The sequence below is a fragment of the Malaclemys terrapin genome, chromosome 9 (genome assembly GCF_027887155.1).
Source record: "Malaclemys terrapin pileata isolate rMalTer1 chromosome 9, rMalTer1.hap1, whole genome shotgun sequence".
NCBI classification, from domain to species: domain Eukaryota; kingdom Metazoa; phylum Chordata; order Testudines; family Emydidae; genus Malaclemys; species Malaclemys terrapin.
This window is the reverse complement of record NC_071513.1, coordinates 17511214-17533091: the sequence shown is the minus strand read 5'-3', so window position 1 is coordinate 17533091 and position 21878 is coordinate 17511214. Positions and strand designations below refer to the sequence as shown.

The window sequence follows — 21878 nt, the reverse complement described above, 5'->3', positions numbered from 1 at the left end:
AGTTACGCATCTTTGGCTAAGGGGAATAACGTAGCTGAAGTCGACGTACTTAGATCTACTTACTGCGGGGTCCACACTATGCGATGTTGTCTCCCATCAACTCCCCTTGTGCTTCTCGTTCAGGTGGAGTACAGGAGTTGATGGGAGAGCGATCAGCGGCCAATTTAGCGGGTCAAGACCCACTAAATTGACCGCCAATACATCGATTGCCGCGCGTCAAAACCCCGATAAGTGTAGACAAGGTTTCAGTTGTCTGAAGGCTCAGAATAAGAGAAAAATCTAAAGTAAATGGGGAGAATACCAGATAAAATTTTTGTAGAATTTGATTTAATTATAGCATGAAGATGCTTTGGTGTGAGAAGGTAAATATAAAGGGGTAGATCCTCAGCTGGTATAAATTGGCATAGCTCCATAGAGGAGGATCTGCCACAGTGTATTTTGCTGAAAAACATTTTTTCAAAATTTTTTTATACAGATTATAGAAAAATAGATTTGTAAATTCATTCTTTTAAAAACAGGGTCGCTTTGGTCCCAAAGGTCCCAAAGGAGATCCTGTGTATGACGAAGGTGGCCCTAAAGGAAGTAAGGTAAGAATTGTCAACATGCAGGAGAAGACATAGCAGAAGAAACCTACATGTGTTCTGAATGTTACAGGGTATATACTGCAGGTTAAATCACTCACAATGTTGGGCAAGTTTGTCATGGGTATGCTTGGATGCAGAGGCACAAATTATGGCTTATGAAAGCAGGCCATAGCTTTATTTTTAACAACACAAACATTATTACACCGAAAACCTACAAGTACAGTAACTCCTCGCTTAACATTGTAGTTATGTTCCTGAAAAATGTGACTTTAAGCGAAACGATGTTAAGCGAATCCAATTTCCCCATAAGAATTAATGTAAATGGGGGGGTTAGGTTCCAGGGAAATTTTTTTCACCAGACAAAAGACTATATTATATATATGTATACATAGTATAAGTTTTAAACAAACAATTTAATACTGTACACAGAAATGATGATTGTGAAGCTTGGTTGAGGTGGTGGAGTCAGAGGGTGGAAGAGGGAGGGTTATTTCCCAGGGAATGTCTTACTGCTAAATGATGAACTAGCATTCGGCTGAGCTCTCAAGGGTTAACACATGGTTGTTAATGTAGCCTCACACTCTACAAGGCAGCACGAATGGAGGGAGGGGAGACAGCATGGCAGACAGACACACACCCTGTGTGTGTGAGAGAGAGAGAGTTGTGCATTGCCACTTTAAGTATGCTGACCCCACTGTAAGAACATTGCCTTTTTAGATCAGCAAGTTGAGACCAGCAGCTGCTGCCTGCAAGCTCCCTCCGTTCTGAGCCATGTCGTGTCTCCCCCCGCTCTATGGAAATGGGATAAATGGGTGGCAGTAGCAGAGGGGAGGGGGACACCCTGATATTAGCCCACTTTTTTCCTCTCCCCCCTCCCCTGCGGCACAGCAAGCAGGTGGTTCCGGGGAGCAGCTCCAAGGCAGAGGGCAGGAGCAGCACATGGCAGTGGGGGAAGGGACAGCTGAACTGCCGGCAATTGATAGGCTGCTGGGTGGCGGCACACAGGGAACTTAGGGGAGCGGGGAGCTGAACGGGGGGCTGCCGGTCCACCCTGGTTCCAAGCCCCCACCAGCTAGCTGCAACGGGCTGCTCTTTCTGCAAGCAGTGGACAAAGCAGGCGGCTGCCAAATGATGTTATAATGGAGCATTGCGCAACTTTAAACGAGCATGTTCCCTAATTGATCAGCAACGTAACGAAGAAACAACGTTAACCGGGGCGACTTTAAGTGAGGAGTTCCTGTACATAGTCCTTGCAACACAGATGCAAATTGTTTATCCCTCAGCAGGACTAATGTGCACCCACAGAACCGTGCTCACCATGTCCTGTTGTCCCCATATAGTTACCAGACCATTGTTGTAGGGCACACCTATGGGCCTGGCACCTCTAATGCCAATTCCTGCACCAGCAGAAACCAACCATCCTCAAACTGAGAATGAGGGACCTCCTGCAGGCTTGTCCTGCCTTGTGTGAAGCAGTGGCAGGAGCTTCTAGATGCAGGAATAACATGGAAGAGACCTTCTGTAGCAGCCACAACCCCTCTGTACATGGTCGACTTCTCTCTCAGATTAGGTCTGTTGTGATAAAAAGCCAATGGTAGCCCTTGCCCTTAGAATTACAGAGTGAAATCCTGTGGCAAAAATTCCTATTGACCTCAGTGGGGCCAGGATTTCACCCTGTCTCCATTAGTCAGGTAAAGCCACTGGATCACTGCTGAGCGTGACCAGCAAAATCCTAGTGTATGTTAACATTACTCTTGCTGTTGGATTCCAAGCACTGCCCATTATCCCCATTGCTCTTTGCACTGGGATGTATCAACTGGTAAACCGTTATATTCTTCAAACACATGAACATTATGGACATGGTCCTGGCCCCAGTGAAGTCGGTGGGAGTTTTGCCACTGACTTTAGTTAGGTCAGGATTTCACCCTATGTGATTAATGAGGAACTGAGATGTTTTATATCTGAGATAGAATTTTATATCCATAATTTTATTGCCAATGTAATGAACATTTAAACCATGGAATGAAAGAATCTGCTTAGCTTAACGTTCAAGGATGTGTGTACATGTGCTCACATACTCTGATACATACATACATATATTAATTAAAAATAGAGTTTTGATTGCATTAATACTTCCAGTGGGGTTCTGAACAGGTTGCATTAAAGCCATAGTGATTTGAAGGCATTCATTACCGTTCTGCATCCAGCCCTCGATATATCAAGTGAGAGAGAGCGTGTGTGTGTGTGTACGTACATACTCTGGTGCTACATAGATACTCACTACTAATAAGTTACTAGAACTAGTCAAAGTGGAAAAAATGTCACAGAATTTTTTCTCCTTTTTTGGTCAAAGTTTTGAACTTTTCAAGCTTTTCTGACCAGTTCTATCAATTATATACGCTAACTTAGGATACATCTATACTTACCTGCTGGTTCGGCGGCCAGCAATCGATCTTCTGGGATCGATTTATCGCGTCTTGTGTAGACGCGATAAATTGATCCCGGAAGTGCTCGCCATCGACGCCGGTAATCCTGCTCTGCGAGAGGAGTAGGCGGAGTCGACGGGGGAGCCTGCCTGCCGCTTGTGGACCCGCGGTAAGTACTTTTAAGTTCGAACTAAGATACTTCGACTTCAGCTATGTTATTCACGTAGCTGAAGTTGCGTATCTTAGTTCGAACTGGGGGCTTAGTGTGGACCAGGCCTTATTAATTTTTATGAAATAGATAATTATTCACGAATTTAGATGTTCATGGAAAATCACCATCTGAAATGTTAATAGTGAAAGGTATATTTAGCAGTAAGCAGCACTTTTTAAAAAATACTTTTACAAAAATACAATATTGTACTGGTCATTGTATAAATTTGATTTTTCTCAGTGTTGTCTTTGCTCAAACATAAATGAATGTAGTTGCCATGGTTCATGGCTTTTGGACTTCCTTCTCTGACTGACCCAAATACATATTATTTAAGTATAAATATTTTTCTAATTACATGTGATCTAATATTTACTTACCTAAATATTTCTGTTTATATAAAATATAATGACCATGAATTATATTTTGTTGTTATAATGTATTTTTATTAATTTATTTTTCATTTTTAGGGTGAAAATGGCCTTCCTGGATTGGATGGGATTTCTGTAAGCTATTTAATTTATTTTTGAAATCATGTTTTTATGAGTATTACTGAAAAGGAAAATAATACTTTCATTTTTAGGTCAATTCCCGCACACTATTAATTGTTTGCATTAATCAGTTTAGGCACATTTCTACTCAGTGGTCCAAATTCTGATCTCAGTAACATAAGTGTAAATCCAGAGTAATTCCACTGGCTTTAATTAAATTACTCCAGATTTGCACCATAGCAAAGGAGATTGGATTTTGGCTATACCTGCAGTCAATTTTACATTTAAAACCAAACACCCTTCTAATGCTAAACTCTGTAACAATGATTTTCCAGATAAACAAATGCTGATAATGTCAATGAATTGTCATGTGTTTTAAATTAGATGCATTTTTCCAGGGATATTGTATATGATTTTAAGACACACCCTGCCATCAGCTTGTCAGGATTTAATGAGGAAAGTCCTGCTCGTTCTGTAGGCTTTTTAATCTGCTCTTCCTTGCAATTCCCATTCCATCACTGAAGAAGTGAAAGGGACGTTGCCAAGTAAAATTTGGCCTTGAATTAATATTTTGTAGAAGCAAACTTTTATCAAACATAAGACTAATGGAAATGGTTCCCTTATCTGTCACCATGCACCTCCTTCTACAGTTTTTGGAGGGAAAGTTACAAAATGGCAGAGCAGTGTCTTTTTAAGAGCCTAGTCTTGTGAAATGCTGAGCATCATCAGCTCCCAGGGAAGTACATGAATTTAAAGGTACTCAGCATCTCATCGAAGGTACTTGCTATCTCACAAAATTAATGTTTGTTTTTGGGATGAGGGTATTTGCTTTGTTAATGAATAGAAGCCAGTGTTACATTCTGGTCTGTCTTCTTGTGTCTTAATATTTTCTCTTGTATTAAATTAACTGGGATTAGGCATCAGTGAAGGGCCGATAAGAATGGTGACAACTAGTTAAATGGGAGGGTGGGACCTGAAGAGTTGAGTTCCTTAATACATTTCCTAAAACTTTTTCTGATAGGGTCCAAAAGGTTTCCCTGGCCCAGCAGGTTCTGTGGGTCCTATAGGATTGCCAGGTTTGCAGGTAAGGAAACCTTAACCTTTGTATTCAGTGTTGTTAATAAAGTAGTGCTATACACAGGCATTTTTCCACCATTGCCCATTTTCATGTCCCTGAAATTGTTTGTTTTGATTACCTTCGTAAAAATGGTGATTTAGCTATAAAAACCTGTATGGCTATTAAACCTAAGTGAAAATCATTGCCTTTCAAAATGTAATAAAAACAGGAACGATTTCAAATTTGCAATAATAGGAAAGCTCCACTCACCCTCTTCATCCACCTTGGTGAACCCATTCCAGTGCAGACTCACTGCGTGGAACCTAATATTGGGAACAACATATGTAGTTGGCCTTGTAAGTACAAACTGGACAAGACAGCATGACACAACACTCAAAATGGGAGGAGAGGAAGTTGGATCCACTGTAGAGCAAAACTGACCGTGTTTATACAAGAAGGGATTGCAAATGCAGCAGCATCCCTTTTAAATACAAAATATTTTTAAATTCAGAGTATATTGCAGGCACTAGAGTAAAACTTCTGCTCTTTGTATGGAGTATTGGTCAATAAGGCCCAATCCTGCAAACACGTGCATGCTTGAATTTACTAATGTGAGTAGTTCCTACTCATGGTAGCAAAACTTTAAGCGTTTGCATGTTCAGGCCTAAATCCCCATGCAATATCTTGAAAAATCACCTTCGATAGGGATGCATTCAGGAGACTAGGATTTCAGTTTGGCTCGTGTAAAAATGCAATAAACTGCACAACACCTGTCATTTTTTGAAACGAGTACAATTTGGGGCCATAGATGCTGGAACTAGGGATGCTGGGGGTGCTACTGCACCCCCTGGCTTGAAGTGGTTTCCATCATATACAGGGTTTATAGTTTGGTTCGATGGCTCTATAGAAATTGTTCCAGCACCCCTTTTTGGAGCTGTAGTTTTCTTCAAATTGTTCATTTTAATTTATCACAATGACAATGTGCTTTCCTGGCCACTAAAACCATTGAAGGTCAAAGCCCACTGATGTCAATGGGCTTGGGTCATCCTCAACTGAGCAGCACCCCAAAATTATGTTAAACACCCAGACTTTTTTACATAGTTTGCATCCAAGTTTAAGTTAAAATAAATAAAAACTTTATCTTGTTCATGTTTAGGGGCCAAAGGGTGCAATGGGGCCACCAGGACCAAAAGTGAGTACCTTCCCTTCATGTCTTCTTTTCATACCTGAGTCCTAAAGAGAGAAACTCCAGGTTTTTTGTGGGAGTTTATTATTTTTTATCATAGTTTCTTTTTTAATCCACTTAAATGTAAATATTTTATACCCTTGGATGAAAGATGCTAACCCAGGCCAGGATTTAGCAAGTACTTATTCTTGTGATTAAGTCCCACTGAAGTCATATGCTTGAGTGTTTTGTTGAATTGTCACCCTAAGAGCTAATTTGTCATCATCGTCATCTTCTTCTTCTTTCTTTATTCATTAATTCTTACTGTTTTTTCCTCAGGGTAACATGGGATTAGGTTTCCAAGGAGAGAAAGGTGAAAAGGTAAGTGGAACTGATTCACTTCTGTAGAGAACTACAAAAATAGTTATCCATAGTCCTACATGTGCCCACTAGAAATCTCCCCTTCAGACATGAGTCCTCAGCTCTGGCATTGAGAAGTTCACTATGTGTTATTTGGCCCTGTGTTGGTAGTTCTCACAAAGGGAATAAACAAACAGGAGGTGACCCCCCAAGAATTTCTACTAGGACACTTACTACCATGGTCAAGAATTCAACCCAGATATATTTAGAAGACAAATGGAGTCCGAATAGGAGGAGAGCTAAGATTGCAAAGGGAATGGGGCTAGAGTTTGGGAAGCATTCCTACAGCTGGAAAGGCAGTGGCGGATAGAGAGGAGAATGAGAGAAAATTCTTCAATGCCCTGATCCCGCATGATGCTGAGCATCTCCTGCAAGGAAGGACTCCACTGAGAGATGATGGCCCTCAGCACCTGTCAGATCCTTATCCTTCGTTCCATTCCATTTCTTAATTTAAACCCTGTTAATTTAATCCCATTAGCTTGGTGAATATAATGGGTCATATTCTGGACTGACATAAACTCTGTACAGGCCCATTGTCCTTGGTGGGATTTACCTGGCATGCACACAAGTGCAGAACTTGACCCGCTAGAGCCTTGCAGGGAGAGATTTTTCAAAAGTGCCCAGCATTGGCCTGACTCTGCTCCCATTGTGGCCAGTTTACCTCAATGGGACCAGAGTCAGGCCAACACTAAGTGCTCTTGAAAATCCCACTCTGCCCAGTTGTTGGGAAGTGTGGGGAGTGATTACGTTATTGGGCTTTTTCCTTCACTTCTCCTCACATCATCTGCTTCATGATGTTTTGTGTTTGTTACATCCCAGTCTTTCTAGTTGCCTTGCCTTTCTGTCTTTCATTTTCATCTCTTCTGTATCTGGCTTTAGGGTTTTTCTTGTGTATTTTTCTGTTTGTTCGATAACTGACCTTTCTTTTTCTTACATGCTTTTTTACTTCACACTACTTTAATACAATGCATTTGTTCTTGTTAATTTGCAGTCTGACCTTTTGGCTTTCATGGCTAAGCTCCCACATCAGCCTTAGTACTTTATATTGTGCATGCAAGGCCTGAGTTGAGTGGCTTTCAGTGAATCATGGGTCACTCACCTTAGATCTAAGATGTTCTGCTTACATTAATATCTTCCCCAATTGTCAACAGGGAGATGTCGGGCCAACTGGCCCTGCAGGTCCACCACCATCCACTGGGATACTAGAGTTCATGGGATTTCCAAAAGGGAAACCAGGAGTAAAGGTTTGTAAACTCAACTCTACTGGAAACAATGCTGAATTTTTCCTTTCCTTGATGCTAAGGCTGAGTGAAGCAGCTAGACAATCCTGGGGCTATTCAAATCCTGCATGGATTGGTTCCCAAAGGTGTTTGCAGACTGAACCTTGTGACTTGGTTTGTGAGAGGATAAGAAATGAACTTGTCCCTGCAGGTTCACTTAGAGGGTCAAAATATGGCAGTGAGGGGGGAACATTTCCCTCTTCTTGCCCACACACATGGGCTTTCTCTCTCATTTCAGCCATCTCCAACCTCAGAAAGATTCTTCAAATAGAAATAATTCTCTGTGTAAAGGAATACCTCTGCATCAAAACAAGCAGCAGCCCATTTTTCAAACACTGGGCCTAATCTGATGCTCATTAAAGTTAATGGAGATACTTCCAGTGACTTCAGTGGACAAGGGTGCAGACCCAGCTTTGACAATATTTGTAGCATTTTTTTCAGTAATTGGCTACGTTTGCTCAGAGTTGAGACACATGTTGTGGGAAATATACTATTCAACTTCTGTTCCCTTGGGAAAGGCAAAGATTAGCAACTTGTCTTGCCCTCCTGTGATCGTTTTTGATTGTAAAACATGGGTTGTTTGCCTGGCATAAAAATGAAATTTGGTGATTATATCTCAGTTTTTGTTGTTGTTTAAAGCCACCTGTTACACAGTCCAAGCTAGCTGTGCTGTATGTTTCTGCAGCTCTGCGAATGATTAACTGAGCTAGGATCTAGTTTTGCAGGTGAATAAGGACTGATCAGTACTTTTCTGCACTACTTTTTAAACTGACTTAAATCTTTTTGAACTGAAATCTCCTGACACTTGGTTCAGTTCATTACGGTGGTTGAGAGAATCCAAGCCTCCCAGAAAGAGGAATCTTAAGCCTACCTAAGTTCTAAATCTTAAAAAATGAATGCACAAAATTAAGAGCTATAGCTCATTTCTGCTGGATCTGTGAACTGTGAAACCGCATTAACCCAAGCAGAAAACGTAATCCTCTTAGAAAAATAAATAAGGAAGAGTGAAGCTGTAGCTCTTTTGTTGTTGTTATGCTGCACGTTGGTCAAAACTAATCAGATTCATGTGCTTGATTGTACTATCTCAGACAATTACTGAGATATATATTTAGCACATCAGTATTTCTACAAATATAATAAGGAGCTGAGATAAATCCTGCAGTCCTTACTCCAGCTTAACTTCCAAGGACTGAGTGAGGGCTGCAGTTTTTGGGCCCTAGATAGTCTCATTTGGGGCCTCATTCTGATCTCACTTCTAACTATATGTCAGGAGAAACTCCCTGTAGTCGGTGCGAGTTCGCTGGGGTGAGCTCAGACCCAGGCCTTCCTGTTGGATTTCTCTGCCTCATTGTTGGTTGTGTGACGGTAAGCATAATTGTGAAGATGTATGTTTGTAAGGCTTGATCCTGCCCAAGCTGATCACCTCCCAGGAGGTGCTGTGCACACTCAACTGCTATCAACTTCCATGATAAATGAGGGTGCTGAGCATTTTGCAGCATTGGCCGCTGGGCTTGGAGTTTTCCTTCCAGCTATGGGCCTCCATCTTATGAAATCATCTGACTGAGGAGATGAGGGTGCACTGGGTGACTGTAGATTGTCCATCTCAATGTGCACTTTCAGTGAGCAGGACAAGCCTCTTTTTTTCATCTCATCCCTTTAATGACTCATTCACAGTGTCTGTCCTTTCCTTGTTGGCAGGGTGAGCCGGGCCCTAAAGGATTCCCTGGGAGTAAAGGATTCCCTGGCCCTCTGGTAAGGCTGATTTTTAAAAAATATTCAATGTTAATAGGTGCTAGGTGCCTTGGTGCATTTGAAAATCCCACTGGTTGCCGATTTGTATCTTTAGGCCCCTCCAAATCTTTGAAAATCTGGTTGTAATGCCTGTGGGTTTTGTCCCTCGAGTGGAAATGTATCTGGGGGCTCTTTCTTACACAGATATTGAGACAGAGGTGCTCCTGTGCAACGGATATTACAGTCACTGAAATGCTTTAATTTCGTACACTGGATCTGCAGTTTGCAGAGGCACTGAAGATAAAGTCATCACAGCCCTTCATGTGGCCACTAGATGGCACCATCTCTTAACATTCCTTTGCTGTTACAATACATTAAAAATGCTACTTTCCTCTAATGCTACTTAAACATAGCTTTTCTTTATTTAGTTAGGGTTACCATATTTTGTGCCTCCGAAAGGAGGACACTCCACGGGGCCCCGGCCCCGCCCCAGCCCCGCCCACGCCCACGCCCCAACTCCGCCCCCTCCCCAAAGTCTCCGCCCCCTCCCCTGCTTCCCGCGAACATTTAATTCGCGGGAAGCCTGAAGCAGGTAAGGGGGGGTGTGGGGGGAGGAGGCGCGGCCCAGGCTGGCCCCCCCGGCGGCTCCAGCCTGGGTCGGCTCGGGCCCTGGGGTGTCTGCTCGGGCCCTGGGGTGCCGGCCCTGGCCGACCACCCCCGGCCCGCCCAGCACTGCCGGCCCCCGGCGGCCCCGCGCACCCCCCGGCGGCCCGGCCCCGCGCACCCCCCCGGCACCACGACCCCGGACCGGCCCCCCGGCTCCCGGCCCCGCGGCCCAGCGCACCCCCCGGCGGCCCGGCCCCGCGGGCCCGGACCGGCTCCCGCCCCCGGCCCGGCACCGCGCTCCCGGCCCGGCACCGCGCGCCCGGCCCGGCTCCCGGACCGGCACCATGCCCCCGGCCCCGCGACCCCGGCCCCGGCCAAAGAGGCCCCGGCCGAGCCCGCCGGACGGGGATTTGAGCCCCCAAAAGCCGGACATGTCCGGGAAAATCCGGACGTATGGTAACCCTAATTTAGTTTTAAAGTTACAATGCACTGAGCTTTAATACTCAGTAACTCCAAGCTTTGTAACAGCCCCCGTGTCATACGTGAAGAATAACAACAGCTTTCCTCTTTATCAGGAGGTTAGGAGGTTGTTTTCCCCAACCTCAGCCTTTTGTAAACACAGTATCTTTAGTAAAATTGAAGGGACAAATATTTTGTGAAGCTTCTGAAGCATAGAGTAAATTGTTTACAAATCGCTTCAATATATATATCGATAGAACTGTGCGTAAAGAAAATTTGTACTGGCATCTGTTATTCTAAACACAGTTTTTTTTATTAGGCTTCTTAAATACAGGGCTTAAATTTCAGCTGGAGCCATCCGGAGCAGAGCTCTGGTAAATATTTTCAAACCATGGGAGCCTCCGTGCACCCCATGGGGCAGAAGCCCCATGACCCCTTGCCCCACAGCTATTGCCTGGAAGGGTATGTGGGGCTCCAGGAAATAATCTCTGAGAATTTAAGCCCTGCTTGGACATATTCCATTCCTCTAGTTAAGGGGGGGGGGGGGGGAGAGAGAGAGAGAGAGAGTGTGTGTGTGTGTGTGTGTGTGTGTGTTTATCTTGAGTAGTCCTGTCTGAGTCAATGGGACTGCTCCTGTGTGTAAAGTAAAGCATGTGCAAAAGTGTTTGCAGGATTGAAGCCTGAGAAGTTCTTAGTCACTGCAACTCTCACTGAAATCAAGGCTTGCCACACCCCTGGATTTGATCCCTATTTTGGGGGGGCCGTGGGGCGGGGGAAGGAAGAGAAGGGGAGTCCTTAAATCTGTTTTCAAATGTTGAATGTGAAACTGCTGTTTCATTCCTTTTTACACTGTAAAAGGACAAAGGGGCTCTCTGATTCCTGCACTGAACTGTTGTTTGTCAAATTTCAACCAGCTTTTTACATCTAAGAAATAGATTTGAATCTACTTTTTAATGGCGGAGGTGATACTGAATTGCAGTCAGAAGATTCTGCTGTTATAGTTTATAGAGTTGGGTTTTTTCTGTTGAGAGGCAGCATAGTCCAATGCATAGTTTGCTAGATTGGGAATTTGGAGACAAATTCAGTGCCCAATTTTGCCACTAATTTGTGTGACTTTGTGATCTTTAAATTCTCTATGCCTTAGTCTCCTCATCTGTAATTAAAGTTAATGATATTTACCCAGGTTCCTAAAGTGTGTTGAGATTCACAAAGTAGAAGTGCTGTGTGAATGTCAAGTAACATGTTATGATTCATTAAGTTATTGTATTGCTGTAACTTCTGTTCATGGAATTATTGATGCAGTATCACTGCAAACTTCTTCTCCTTGAGTAAGTCAGTGGGCAGCATTTAACATGGCACTCAGATGATTGCTAATGATCTCTCCTGGCACAGGACCCAGGGAGTAGAAGATGCACCATGGACTCACAGTGCTTCCATTGTGCCTTAAGGTTATAAGTAGGTAGGATTGGTCTGTAAAACTTCAACAGAACAGTTCTCCGTCGCAGTTTTGTTGAAATGCTTCATGGACTTGTGTCGATTTACCTGAAATTCCATTTCGGGGGGGGGAGGGGAGGGAAGAGTTCTGACAATCTCAAAACATCCTGCTTGGACTTTTAAAAAACAAAACATTTCATTTTTTCCTTCTCTCTGTTTCAGAATGTATTTCCTTTGTTTAAAAAAATCAAAATATTGTGATTGTTCCAAAATTAAGCAATTTTTTGGAACTTCCTTTTGCAGAGAATTTTGACATTTTTAGGTTTTGCTCCTAAATGGAAAAAAAATCAAATTTCAAGATATCTAAATCCTCCTGTGACACAGCGCTGAGCAACAGCTGCTGAGCCAGCCCTTTGGTCCCTGCAGCTCTAATTAATTACTTCAGAGCAAACCTCATTAGGAAGAGCTAATTGACAGGCCGAAGAGAACTAAGAGACTAATTAGACCGGGAGGCAGATAATACAAAAGGCACAGGAAGGAAGTAGGATGGGAGGAAGCAGATAGAAAGTGGGGGAGAGAAATTACTCTTTCTTGCTTGCCTCTGGAGCTGAGGGCTCCCTAGGTCAATAGGTTTAAGACTGTCTAGTGTACAAAGGTGGGGGGAAACTATTGTAAATAAACTGCATGGGTGTTTTAGCAGAAAAAGGTCTCTGAGCTGTTTGTGGACTTGAGAAGAGGCAGGAGCGAGCAGGGCCTTACAACATCTCCACAAAATGGAATTTCTGTTTTTCCATCCAGGTCTAATTAAGGGAAAGGGGCCCAGGTGGCAGCAGGAAAACACATGACTTCATCACAACCAGGGTGCTTGCACATACTGCCAGCTGTCTGTGAGGAAGGGTTTTTTCTGGGGCTAGGAGGCCCAGTAGAGTGTCAACTCAACCTTGCTTCTCTTGTATATGTTTGTAGAGAGTTGATACACTCACCTCACCTGGGGGCTGCACGGCATTTGTCTCCAGATAGATCTGGGAGTTAACATATGTGACTTTGGCTTTTTCCCACAGGGCTTTGGGGGTATTGGCGAAAAAGGAGAAAAGGGGATCCCTGGCTTACCAGGTGGCAGGGTAGGTAACTTTACTGTGGCTTTAAATCCCTGTTCTTGACAAGAGACGTACAGACTGGAATGTTCAACTTGTTTGTAAAGTGTCTTTATTTGTATTATCATAGTGCCGCGGAGTCCTAGTCATGGACCAGGCCCTCGCTGTGCTAGGCACTGTGCAAACACAGAACAAAAAGATGGTATCTGCCCCAAAGAGCTTCCAGTCTATGTCAGGCACAAGACAACAGATGGGTACAGACGGATAGGTTGGAGGGTTCAAGGAAACAGTGAGACAATATTGGTCAGTCTAATAAGCAGTGGTCACCAACAGCCTAACCATTGTCAAGTTTTTCCACAAGTGTCACACAGCAAAGGAGAATTTTGAGGAGGGATTTGGAGGAGGATGGTGAGGTAGGTATTGTGGATGTTACGAGGCGCACCTCCCAAACATGGGGGAAAGCATGAAGGTGCTTGTTTGAAAACATAACAGATGAACAATGAAGGCTGGTGACACAGGCTGATCGGAGACAAGAGTTGACATCTAGACAGCAAATGAGAGATGGTTGGTAGGGTAGGGAAACGCTATGAAGGGCCTTGGAGGTGACAAGTAGCTTATGCTAGATGCGGTAAAGAAGATGGGGGCGATGGAGGGATGCAAAGAGAGGGATGGCATGGCCCAGGTGACAGGCTGGGAAAATTATCTTTGCAGCAGCATTCCGAATGGACGTGAGCAGATACTGCTACTTGGCCATTCTTATTCTATAGTCCCACCTGTTTTCAACTCATTGCAAACCCCATTCCCCTACTTTGCGTATCTGCTCATTTATATTTCCAAAGGTACATTCAGCTTGACTCTTGAGAACGTGCTCAATCCTCACAAATTCCATCACCGGAGCTTTCATCCGTGCTGTAGTCATCTGGGACTCTAACTACAGCAGTTTCCTCCTCGGCCTTACAAATGACTGACCTTTGAGATCAATTCACAAGCAGAAGAATAGGGCAACTGATATTCACAATGAACAGCTCTGTGACCTCCAGTGCTGAGCACCTCCTGTGAGGTTTTGTATCCTCAGTTTCAATGGAAGTTAGTCAGAGTTGAGGGGACTCTGCTGGCAGGATAAGGCCCTTGGGGTTCCTTTTCTCATCTGGGCAAGTTTGGGTGCCTTTGCTCCATAGATGTGACCACAGCAGTAGCTCAACATAAGAAATGTCATGAGAAAGAAAAATCCACATGCCTCCTTTCTCTTTGATTTTAAATTTTAACAATCCCACATTCCTGTTTTCTCCAGTATCCATTGTTTTTCTTCTCCTAAGAACATAAGCACCAAACACACTGTATATTTGGAGTCCCTCTCATACAGGACTCTTTATTCACTAGTCTTCTTTTGTGCAGGCATTGATATTTGAACTCATAGTGTTTTTGCACCTGCAGTTTAGGTCACTTGGATTTGCACCCTCCCATGGATTTAAAAACTGGCTAACTGATAGGTCTCAAAATCTAATCTCTGTATATCAGTCTGTGTTGGAGATGTGGTTAGCCACCCGGCCAAGTCACAAACGGAGCTCTTCTGGAGTAGCAAGAGTCCAAACTAATAAATTCCAACAAACAAACAAAAGGTGGTTCTGCCCTTTGGGGCTTCTGTTAAGCCTGCTCTCTGGGCCCTGTTTCCAGACCCTTTCTGGGTTACCTTTAAGAGTCTTTCTGGCGCTGGTATAGAGCACTTGGCCCCAGGCTGCTTTCCCTGGTGTACCATTCTCAGACCCTGGCTCAGAGCCTTCCACAAATGCCTGTCCTTTCCCCATGGTTCCTCTCTACATGACCCTCCTTACTCCCACCTCCTCAGGCTGGGAAGCAGCTAATTAATTATGGCATAGGTGTGGTTGGCCTTCTCTCCTCTTAAAGGGGCCAATTACCTGTGACCATGTCCCTTAGTGTGAGAAGTGCTGTTGGTTTGAGAATATATATAATATCAAACATGGTACCTGCAAAGAGGACCTGCCCGCTCCCAGTCATGTGACAGTCACACAGCCATCCTTCAGACTACCATGAACAGCCTGCAGAGATGTGCTTTTCACATACAACATGAAGACCAAAAGGATTCTGCTGCTTTTTGTCCTTCAAAAGTTTGAAATTATTTTTCAAGATAAAAATGACCCATCTCTTAGTTTTACAATGTGAAAGTCGACACCAAGTTTTCAGTAAGTTGAGGAACCAGGACTGATTTTGTTTATAAGCACTTCAACTGTGCTAAATATGACAATGGTTACACAAGATGAGACAACTTTTGGCCTTCATACTATTGAGTTCTTCCAAAAATGGCTTTTGATACTCAAGTTATTTAGGGTGAAATCCTGACCCTATTAACGCCAATGGCTTTGCCATTGACCTCAGTGGGGCCAGGGTTTCACCTTTAGATGTTAAGTTCTTAGGAGCAGGATTCATATATTTGTGTGTGATCGTACAGTACCTAGCATAATGGGACCTAAACCCGGTTGTGACTTTTGAGTATGAAAGAAAGATAAAGGTTAAATAACATGTATTTTGCTGTTTTAGGGATTTCTGGGATTGGATGGATCTGATGGGATTCCAGGGAAAAAGGTACCAGGCTTGTTTAATTTTGGAAATACTTTTAACGTCTCGAGAAGTCATCTGAGTGCCTAAGGTCTTCTCATATTATCCAATCTCCTGTCCTCCTTAATGGGCTCCACGTCAGTGTCCCAGAAGGACATTGAGAGTTTGCCAGAAGAATGTCTGAAAACCAATGTAAGATTTTCTCTCCCTAACCATTTTCCCCACCAGAGGCTTAGAAAGTATCCGCCACAGAGATTTGAAACTGTACACTCCCTCCCGGTGTAACCAACGTTCTTACTTTTCAGGGCCATCTGCCACATAGTGTCCTGCACACTGGTGCAAATGGTCAGTGCATTAAGTATCTGAAAGGCTGTGACGGCCTGTGTACCCTCAGTTGTACCAGTGCCACGTGATCACAGAACAGCTATCAGAGCCATTTTTCACCAGCTTACATGTAGGCACTGAACCCTCGAAGATGTTGGCAGGTCCTTGTGGGATGGGGCAGGTGTAGGTTGGATCCTCACTGCTTTCTGGTCTAGCCCTGTTTTCACAGATACTGTATGTGAGAGTATTTCCCAGAACACTTTAAAGTGAATGGTCATGAGATAGAAATGAGACTTGAGCAGCGGGATTCTGAACCTTGCTGTTTATGAGGTGGTCTGTGGCTATCCAGGAATTCAGGATCACAGGCTGGGACAGAACCCAACAGACGTCTCTGTATGAGAATTCCCTTTAAATGCAGCCAACGCTCAGCTTATGGCCTACATTGGAGCAGGTTTGATAGTCACTCCAGTAGAGGGCAGTAGTGCACTTGCACACTAGTCGTGCATCATAAGGCCAAAGGGAATTTTGGTGGCTCTGTATCAGCAGCAGAGTCCTCTGAACCATACACAGTATTACTACACACTACTGGGAAATGGTTAGTCAGTGAGATAAGACTTACCTGGTTTAGTGCAGGTGACTTGGGGGAGAAGAGGAGGCAGGAGAGAGAAATTACATACTGGGCACAGTTTGACGAATGCCCTTTCCCTCACCAACAGTCTCAGAAATTCTGTCAGGGCCCTGAGGATGACATCCTGATTTTCACTACTTCCCGTTCCACCCCATCACCGCTCCCACCCTTCTAGCTGAGTAGGCCAAGAAAAGTGTCTTTTGGAACCCCAATATGTTGCTCAGTAAGAGGGCGTTGAGACAGGGCCGCTGCCGACTTTTTTTTCCCATGGGCCAATCTTACTGCTCCTGCAGACTTCCTGCAGGACAAGCGACTGGGACTAAGATTCAAACTAGGGTGACCAGACGTCCCGATTTTATCGGGACTGTCCCGATATTTACTTGTTTGTCCCGTGTCCCGACCGATGTTTGGTCGGGACACTGGACAAAGAAGCAATTTTTGCCCTCCACTCCGGCTCGCGCCCCCCCTCCCCGCCCCGACTCCACCCCCTCCTTCCCCGATTGGATAGCTCCCCTGGCCCCGCCTCTTCCCCACGCACACCGCTTGCACGCTGATCAGCTGTATGGCGGCAGCGCAAGAGCTGGAGGGAGGCCGGACACCAGCGTGTGTGGCGCGGCCGCCATGAAGATTAAGAGAGTGGTGCGGTGCAGCAGCTGCGCCTGGAGGCCAGCGGAGGAGGGATGTGTGGAGGGGGGATGGAAGGAGGGGGGGTCGGGCAGTTGCTCCGAGTCCGCGCCTCTCTCTTGGCGCGGCGGCTGTGGGGGGTCTGGGGTGCGGGCGCTGTAACCCGAAACCTCCCGCCCGTGAGTGGAGCGGAGGCGGCGGGGGAAGAAGGAAGCGGCTCGGCTCGGCAGTCCCACACACACCAAGGGGGGAGCGCTCCCCCCAAGCGTTTATTCACTGGAGCTTATGGCAGCTACAGGGTGGGGAAGGGGGGGTCTGTGCCTCCTTTGCGGGGCGGGGCTCTGGCAGCTTTTTTTTTTTTTTGCTCCCCCCCCCCCCCCCCCCCCCCCGGCGTCCCGATATTTCATCTTTGGTATCTGGTCACCCTAATTCAAACACAGGTATTGGACAGCACTAAAACGAGGCCTGCACAGGCCCTCCTTTCTTGTTTCATAAGCTAATGTTGTTGTGTGTTTGTTTTACAGGGTCACGTTGGTTTCTCTGGTTTTCCTGGGCTGGATGGAGTGCAAGGAATGAAGGTAACTTCTCCAATGGGAACATTAAAGCGCTGTTCCTATTACAAAATTTGTCGTTACTCCAGTCAAATCTCTTTCTTACTTCTGTATCATTGTGATGTTTTCTTTAATGTCAGTTTTCCATCTGCTTCATTGTCAGGGTAACTAAATTGGTGGTTATGGTTTTCTGGTGAACCCTCATATATTTTAAGTGAGTTGTCCTGATAATACTACGTTTTGTGTGTGATAGCTGTATGCTTCCTCGCTGGAGAGAAATGGGAGTACAGTCCCTTCTATATCCTTCAATCTACCCCAGTGAATCTTCGCTACGAAAGGAGTAGAGATACTGGTCTACTCTCAGAGCACTATTGCTGGAAGAGCCAACAAAACAACATTTCATCAGCAGACACCATCAGGGCGCTAGTGCTGAGATGCAGGGTGACATTACCAACTCTTGCTTATTTTAGTTGGGTGAAGTCAGGTGTGGCTAGAGGCTGTCAGGCCTCACAAAGCTCAAGTTACTGAACTTCAGGGCTGAAGGGCCTGTAGATAATGACGGTTATGGGTGCTTTAGACATGCATGTATCAATAACAACTCACCTGGGCTTTTACCAAGGGGTAGTACAGAACGGGGTGAGCAGGGATGAGGAACCTGATATTGGTCTATATGTTGGTTTGATAAATGATGTTTTGTGAACATGGTACAAGGATGCCAATGCTCTCTCCTGAGCTAGCAAAATGCAGGCAGGTAAGGGATAAAAGCACCTTTCCGTGGACAGCCGTTAGTTTCGTCCTACAAGTGGTGTATACCCTTGGCTACACTGGCGCTGTTCAGCGCTGCAACTTGCTGCACTCATGGGTGTGAAAACGCAGCGAGTGCAGCGCGGTAAAGCGCCAGTGTAATCAGCGCCTGCAGCGCTGCACGCTCGCTCGCAGCGCTGCAAGCTACTTCCCTCGGAGAGGTGGAGTACATACAGTGCTGCGAGAGAGCTCTCGCAGCGCTGGCGGCGCGACTACACTCGCGCTTCACAGCGCTGCCGCGGCAGCACTGTGATTTGCCAAGTATAGCCAAGGCCTGAGTCATGAATGCAGAGATCATTAGGAAGAACAGAAGAGCAAAGGGAAAAATTCATTAAAAAAGGAATCCTTATTACATCAAGGAACTACTATTAACTTCGCCACCAAGGCAGATCCCGGCATAGTAACAGGCACTCTTTCTTCCCTGCTTTCTGGTCTTTAAAGAACTTGAAAACAATATGAATCTGTTTAAATTTACAGGGTGAATTAGGTGAAATGGGTCCTCCAGGCCCACTTATTTCTCTTGATAGAGAAGACGGACTGGTCTCAGGTAACTCTTTAGATTTTGTTTTGCAAAGTAATTTTAAATGCACCTATCTTAATCCGCTCTATGTCCTTCTTATTTTTTTATGTTAATACAAATTTTCTTATCAACTCACCAGCACTGTTCAGTGGGCCAAATTCATCCCTGTTGTAATTACATTGACTTAGTGGTATTACTACAGGGATAAATTTGGCCCAGTGTTTGCAGCTTCAGAGTTTGCTGTATATTTGCAACTCTCCCAATTAAATGCAATGCTATCTGAATACAGGCAGAGTGATATGTTTAGAGCTTGAGTGATTGATTGTGTTAGCATCATCCTGTATATCTGGAGCCCAGAAAAATATACCACCCGTAGGCTTATTTCTTTGTAGCAATGCTATTAAGAGAAAACTCCCCCTTTTCTCTCTTGCAAATAAATAAATTGAATGCCTCTTTAGTATTCTCACTCATTCGCTGTTGCTGGATATTACTGAGGAGAATAGTGTAGTAAATTCCAGGACTGAATAAGCCATGGGTGGAAACAACATCTGCAGCTCCATTGGTGAGAGCAGAAATTACACAGTCTAGTTTCTGCATATAGTGCTGTGGGGCATAAGATGATCACCAGTTGGTGCCAGGGAGAAATTTCTGCCTAGTGTTACTGCATTGGGTGAATAAGTACATTAAAAAGTGGTCTGCACCTTTTGCTAGCACAGAGCAACGGCCAAGGTGGGAGACAGGGGAGCGGACTACATGGACTCTTTCTGCAAGGTCATTCTTGAGTTTTTCTACTTTTAATATTTTTGTCCAGTAGGTGTGCCAGGAGATCCCGGGACTCCAGGGACTCCAGGCCCTCGAGGAGATGAAGGAATTGCTGGTTTACCAGGCCTTCCTGGCACCCCAGGTCTCTCAGCTCTTGTTCAAGGTAAAACATCTGCTAATATGAGTTCCAAGTAAGCTGCTAGCATGCTGTTTGTCCATGTTTGTAGCTGTCTTTGCTTGTGTATCGACACAATTAATTGAACAGCTGTTGATTCACTTATTAATGGAGGTGCTGAAATCCCCACTTCAGGATTGTAGCATGCGTAACTTCACTTAAGCAGCCTTGGCGATACACTCTGCCAAGCGCAATAGCTAGAATATTGTAACCTGTGTGAGGAATAGTATTTTATGTGAAAACAATTTAATTCAGAGATAGAGACAGAAAACCTGGGAGAACCAATATCTAGCTTTTCTCTCATTTGCCATGCAAGACACAGAGGGTTTAATTCGATGCCCTGGGAAGTCATTGGCATTGACCTAAGTGGGAGCAGGCTCAAGCCCATAGCAATTAGGGCATATCTCAGTGCATTTGTGAATATGCAACACAGCTGTGTTCATGGCCTTTCTGTGTTTGTGAGTTCCCTGGCAAATGAGTTTGCTGGCAGTTTTGTTCACAGAAACGGAGAACTCTAAGTAAATATTAGAAAATCTGTTAAAAATGACTTTTGAGTGTAGGTACTCACCCTGGAAACCCGAAGCTAAGAGATGGATGAGCTAGTCGTGGTACAGAAACAATCTGGTGTGTCCAGTCAAAAGTAATCCATGTAACCTGAATGTCACACATTGAACCCTTGCCCTCAAATGATCTACAGATTGAGAATTATTTGTCAAATTATTTTGCTCACCGGACAATTTGCAAATAGGAAAAAAAGTCTGTATTTGTCAAATTATCCACTATACATTATTCACTCAGTAACAATAATGTAGCTTTTATATTGTGCTTCACATTTTCAGAATATATCACTAGCTTGCTTAATTATTTATGCTCACTAACCAAAGTGACTTAACTAAGCCTCTGCACTAATGCAGTGTTTTCGCTGGCCTAGGCAGCTGCCGTTTATAATAGTAAAAAAGGTGTGACTCTCAAAGATGGCTATTGTTAATAGTCTTTTCTTTATGTGCAATGATAAGACTTCCTGCATGAACATAATATCAGCCCAATGTGCAATGCTAATCTTCATAAAATGAAAAATATCTGGATCCACATGCTGTTGGAGAGTTGGCTAACTACATAGTATATACCTATGTTTTCTTTAGGGCCACCAGGTCCCATGGGATTTCCAGGTATTCCAGGTACTACTGGTGAACCAGGAGACCAAGGGAGAGCAACAATTGGATTACCGGGCACTCCAGGCATAGAGGGTTTACCGGGTATGCCAGGACCTCCAGGATTGCCTGGTCCATCACGTATGTAAATTTCTTAGACTTGCTTTTGTACAGGATTGAAATATAAACAAACAAAATAATCTTTTGGTGTGCTCTCTTTCTCTATATGTATATTATTTACCATTGAAGAATATGCATCTGTCTATATTAAGTACTTATATGGCCCCTCATGAGTGCTGTATGTGAGTGCCTTATAATCTGTAATGTATTTATCCTCATAATACCTTGAGAGTTAGGGAAATGCTATTATGCCCATTTTACAGGTGAGGAACTGAGACAGAGAGGGACTAAGTAACTTGCCCGAGGTCATGCTGGAAGTCTGTGCCAGAGCAAGGAGTTGAATCTGGGATTCCCAAGTCCTAGGCTAGTGCCCTAATCACTGGCCCAAGAAACAGAAGAAGTGAGGTATCAAACCTGGGGCCTCATACATGCAAGGCATGTGCTCTAGCACTAAACTACATGCCTCAGTTACATGAAGAGCACATACTCTAGCATTGATCTACGTTCCCCATGTACAGTAAAACGCCAGCTCTATCTACTCAGTTTGGATTCTTTCATTGATGAATGGGCATCATCAGACTAGCCAGGATGGGCAGGGTTGGTGTCCCTAGCCTCTGTTTGCCAGAAGCTGGGAATGGTCAACAGGGGTGGATCACTTGATGATTACCTGTTCTATTCATTCCCTCTGAA

At 44.4% G+C, this 21878-nt stretch overlaps 1 protein-coding gene across 4 annotated transcripts in view; it reads left to right on the top strand.

Annotated features, from left to right (window-relative positions):
- Positions 1 to 21878, top strand: part of COL4A6 (collagen type IV alpha 6 chain) — a 197313-nt gene that overhangs the window by 133571 nt on the left and 41864 nt on the right. For 3 of the 4 annotated variants that reach the window (XM_054039034.1, XM_054039035.1, XM_054039037.1), the window contains 13 exons: positions 519 to 587; positions 3689 to 3724; positions 4731 to 4793; positions 5923 to 5958; positions 6271 to 6312; positions 7503 to 7595; positions 9330 to 9383; positions 12923 to 12982; positions 15512 to 15556; positions 17630 to 17683; positions 18938 to 19007; positions 19792 to 19905; positions 21060 to 21209. In XM_054039034.1, the coding sequence (XP_053895009.1) occupies positions 519 to 587; positions 3689 to 3724; positions 4731 to 4793; positions 5923 to 5958; positions 6271 to 6312; positions 7503 to 7595; positions 9330 to 9383; positions 12923 to 12982; positions 15512 to 15556; positions 17630 to 17683; positions 18938 to 19007; positions 19792 to 19905; positions 21060 to 21209 (886 nt within the window). The remainder of the gene's footprint in view (positions 1 to 518; positions 588 to 3688; positions 3725 to 4730; positions 4794 to 5922; positions 5959 to 6270; positions 6313 to 7502; positions 7596 to 9329; positions 9384 to 12922; positions 12983 to 15511; positions 15557 to 17629; positions 17684 to 18937; positions 19008 to 19791; positions 19906 to 21059; positions 21210 to 21878) is intronic. The other variant, XM_054039036.1, reaches the window with a different exon arrangement.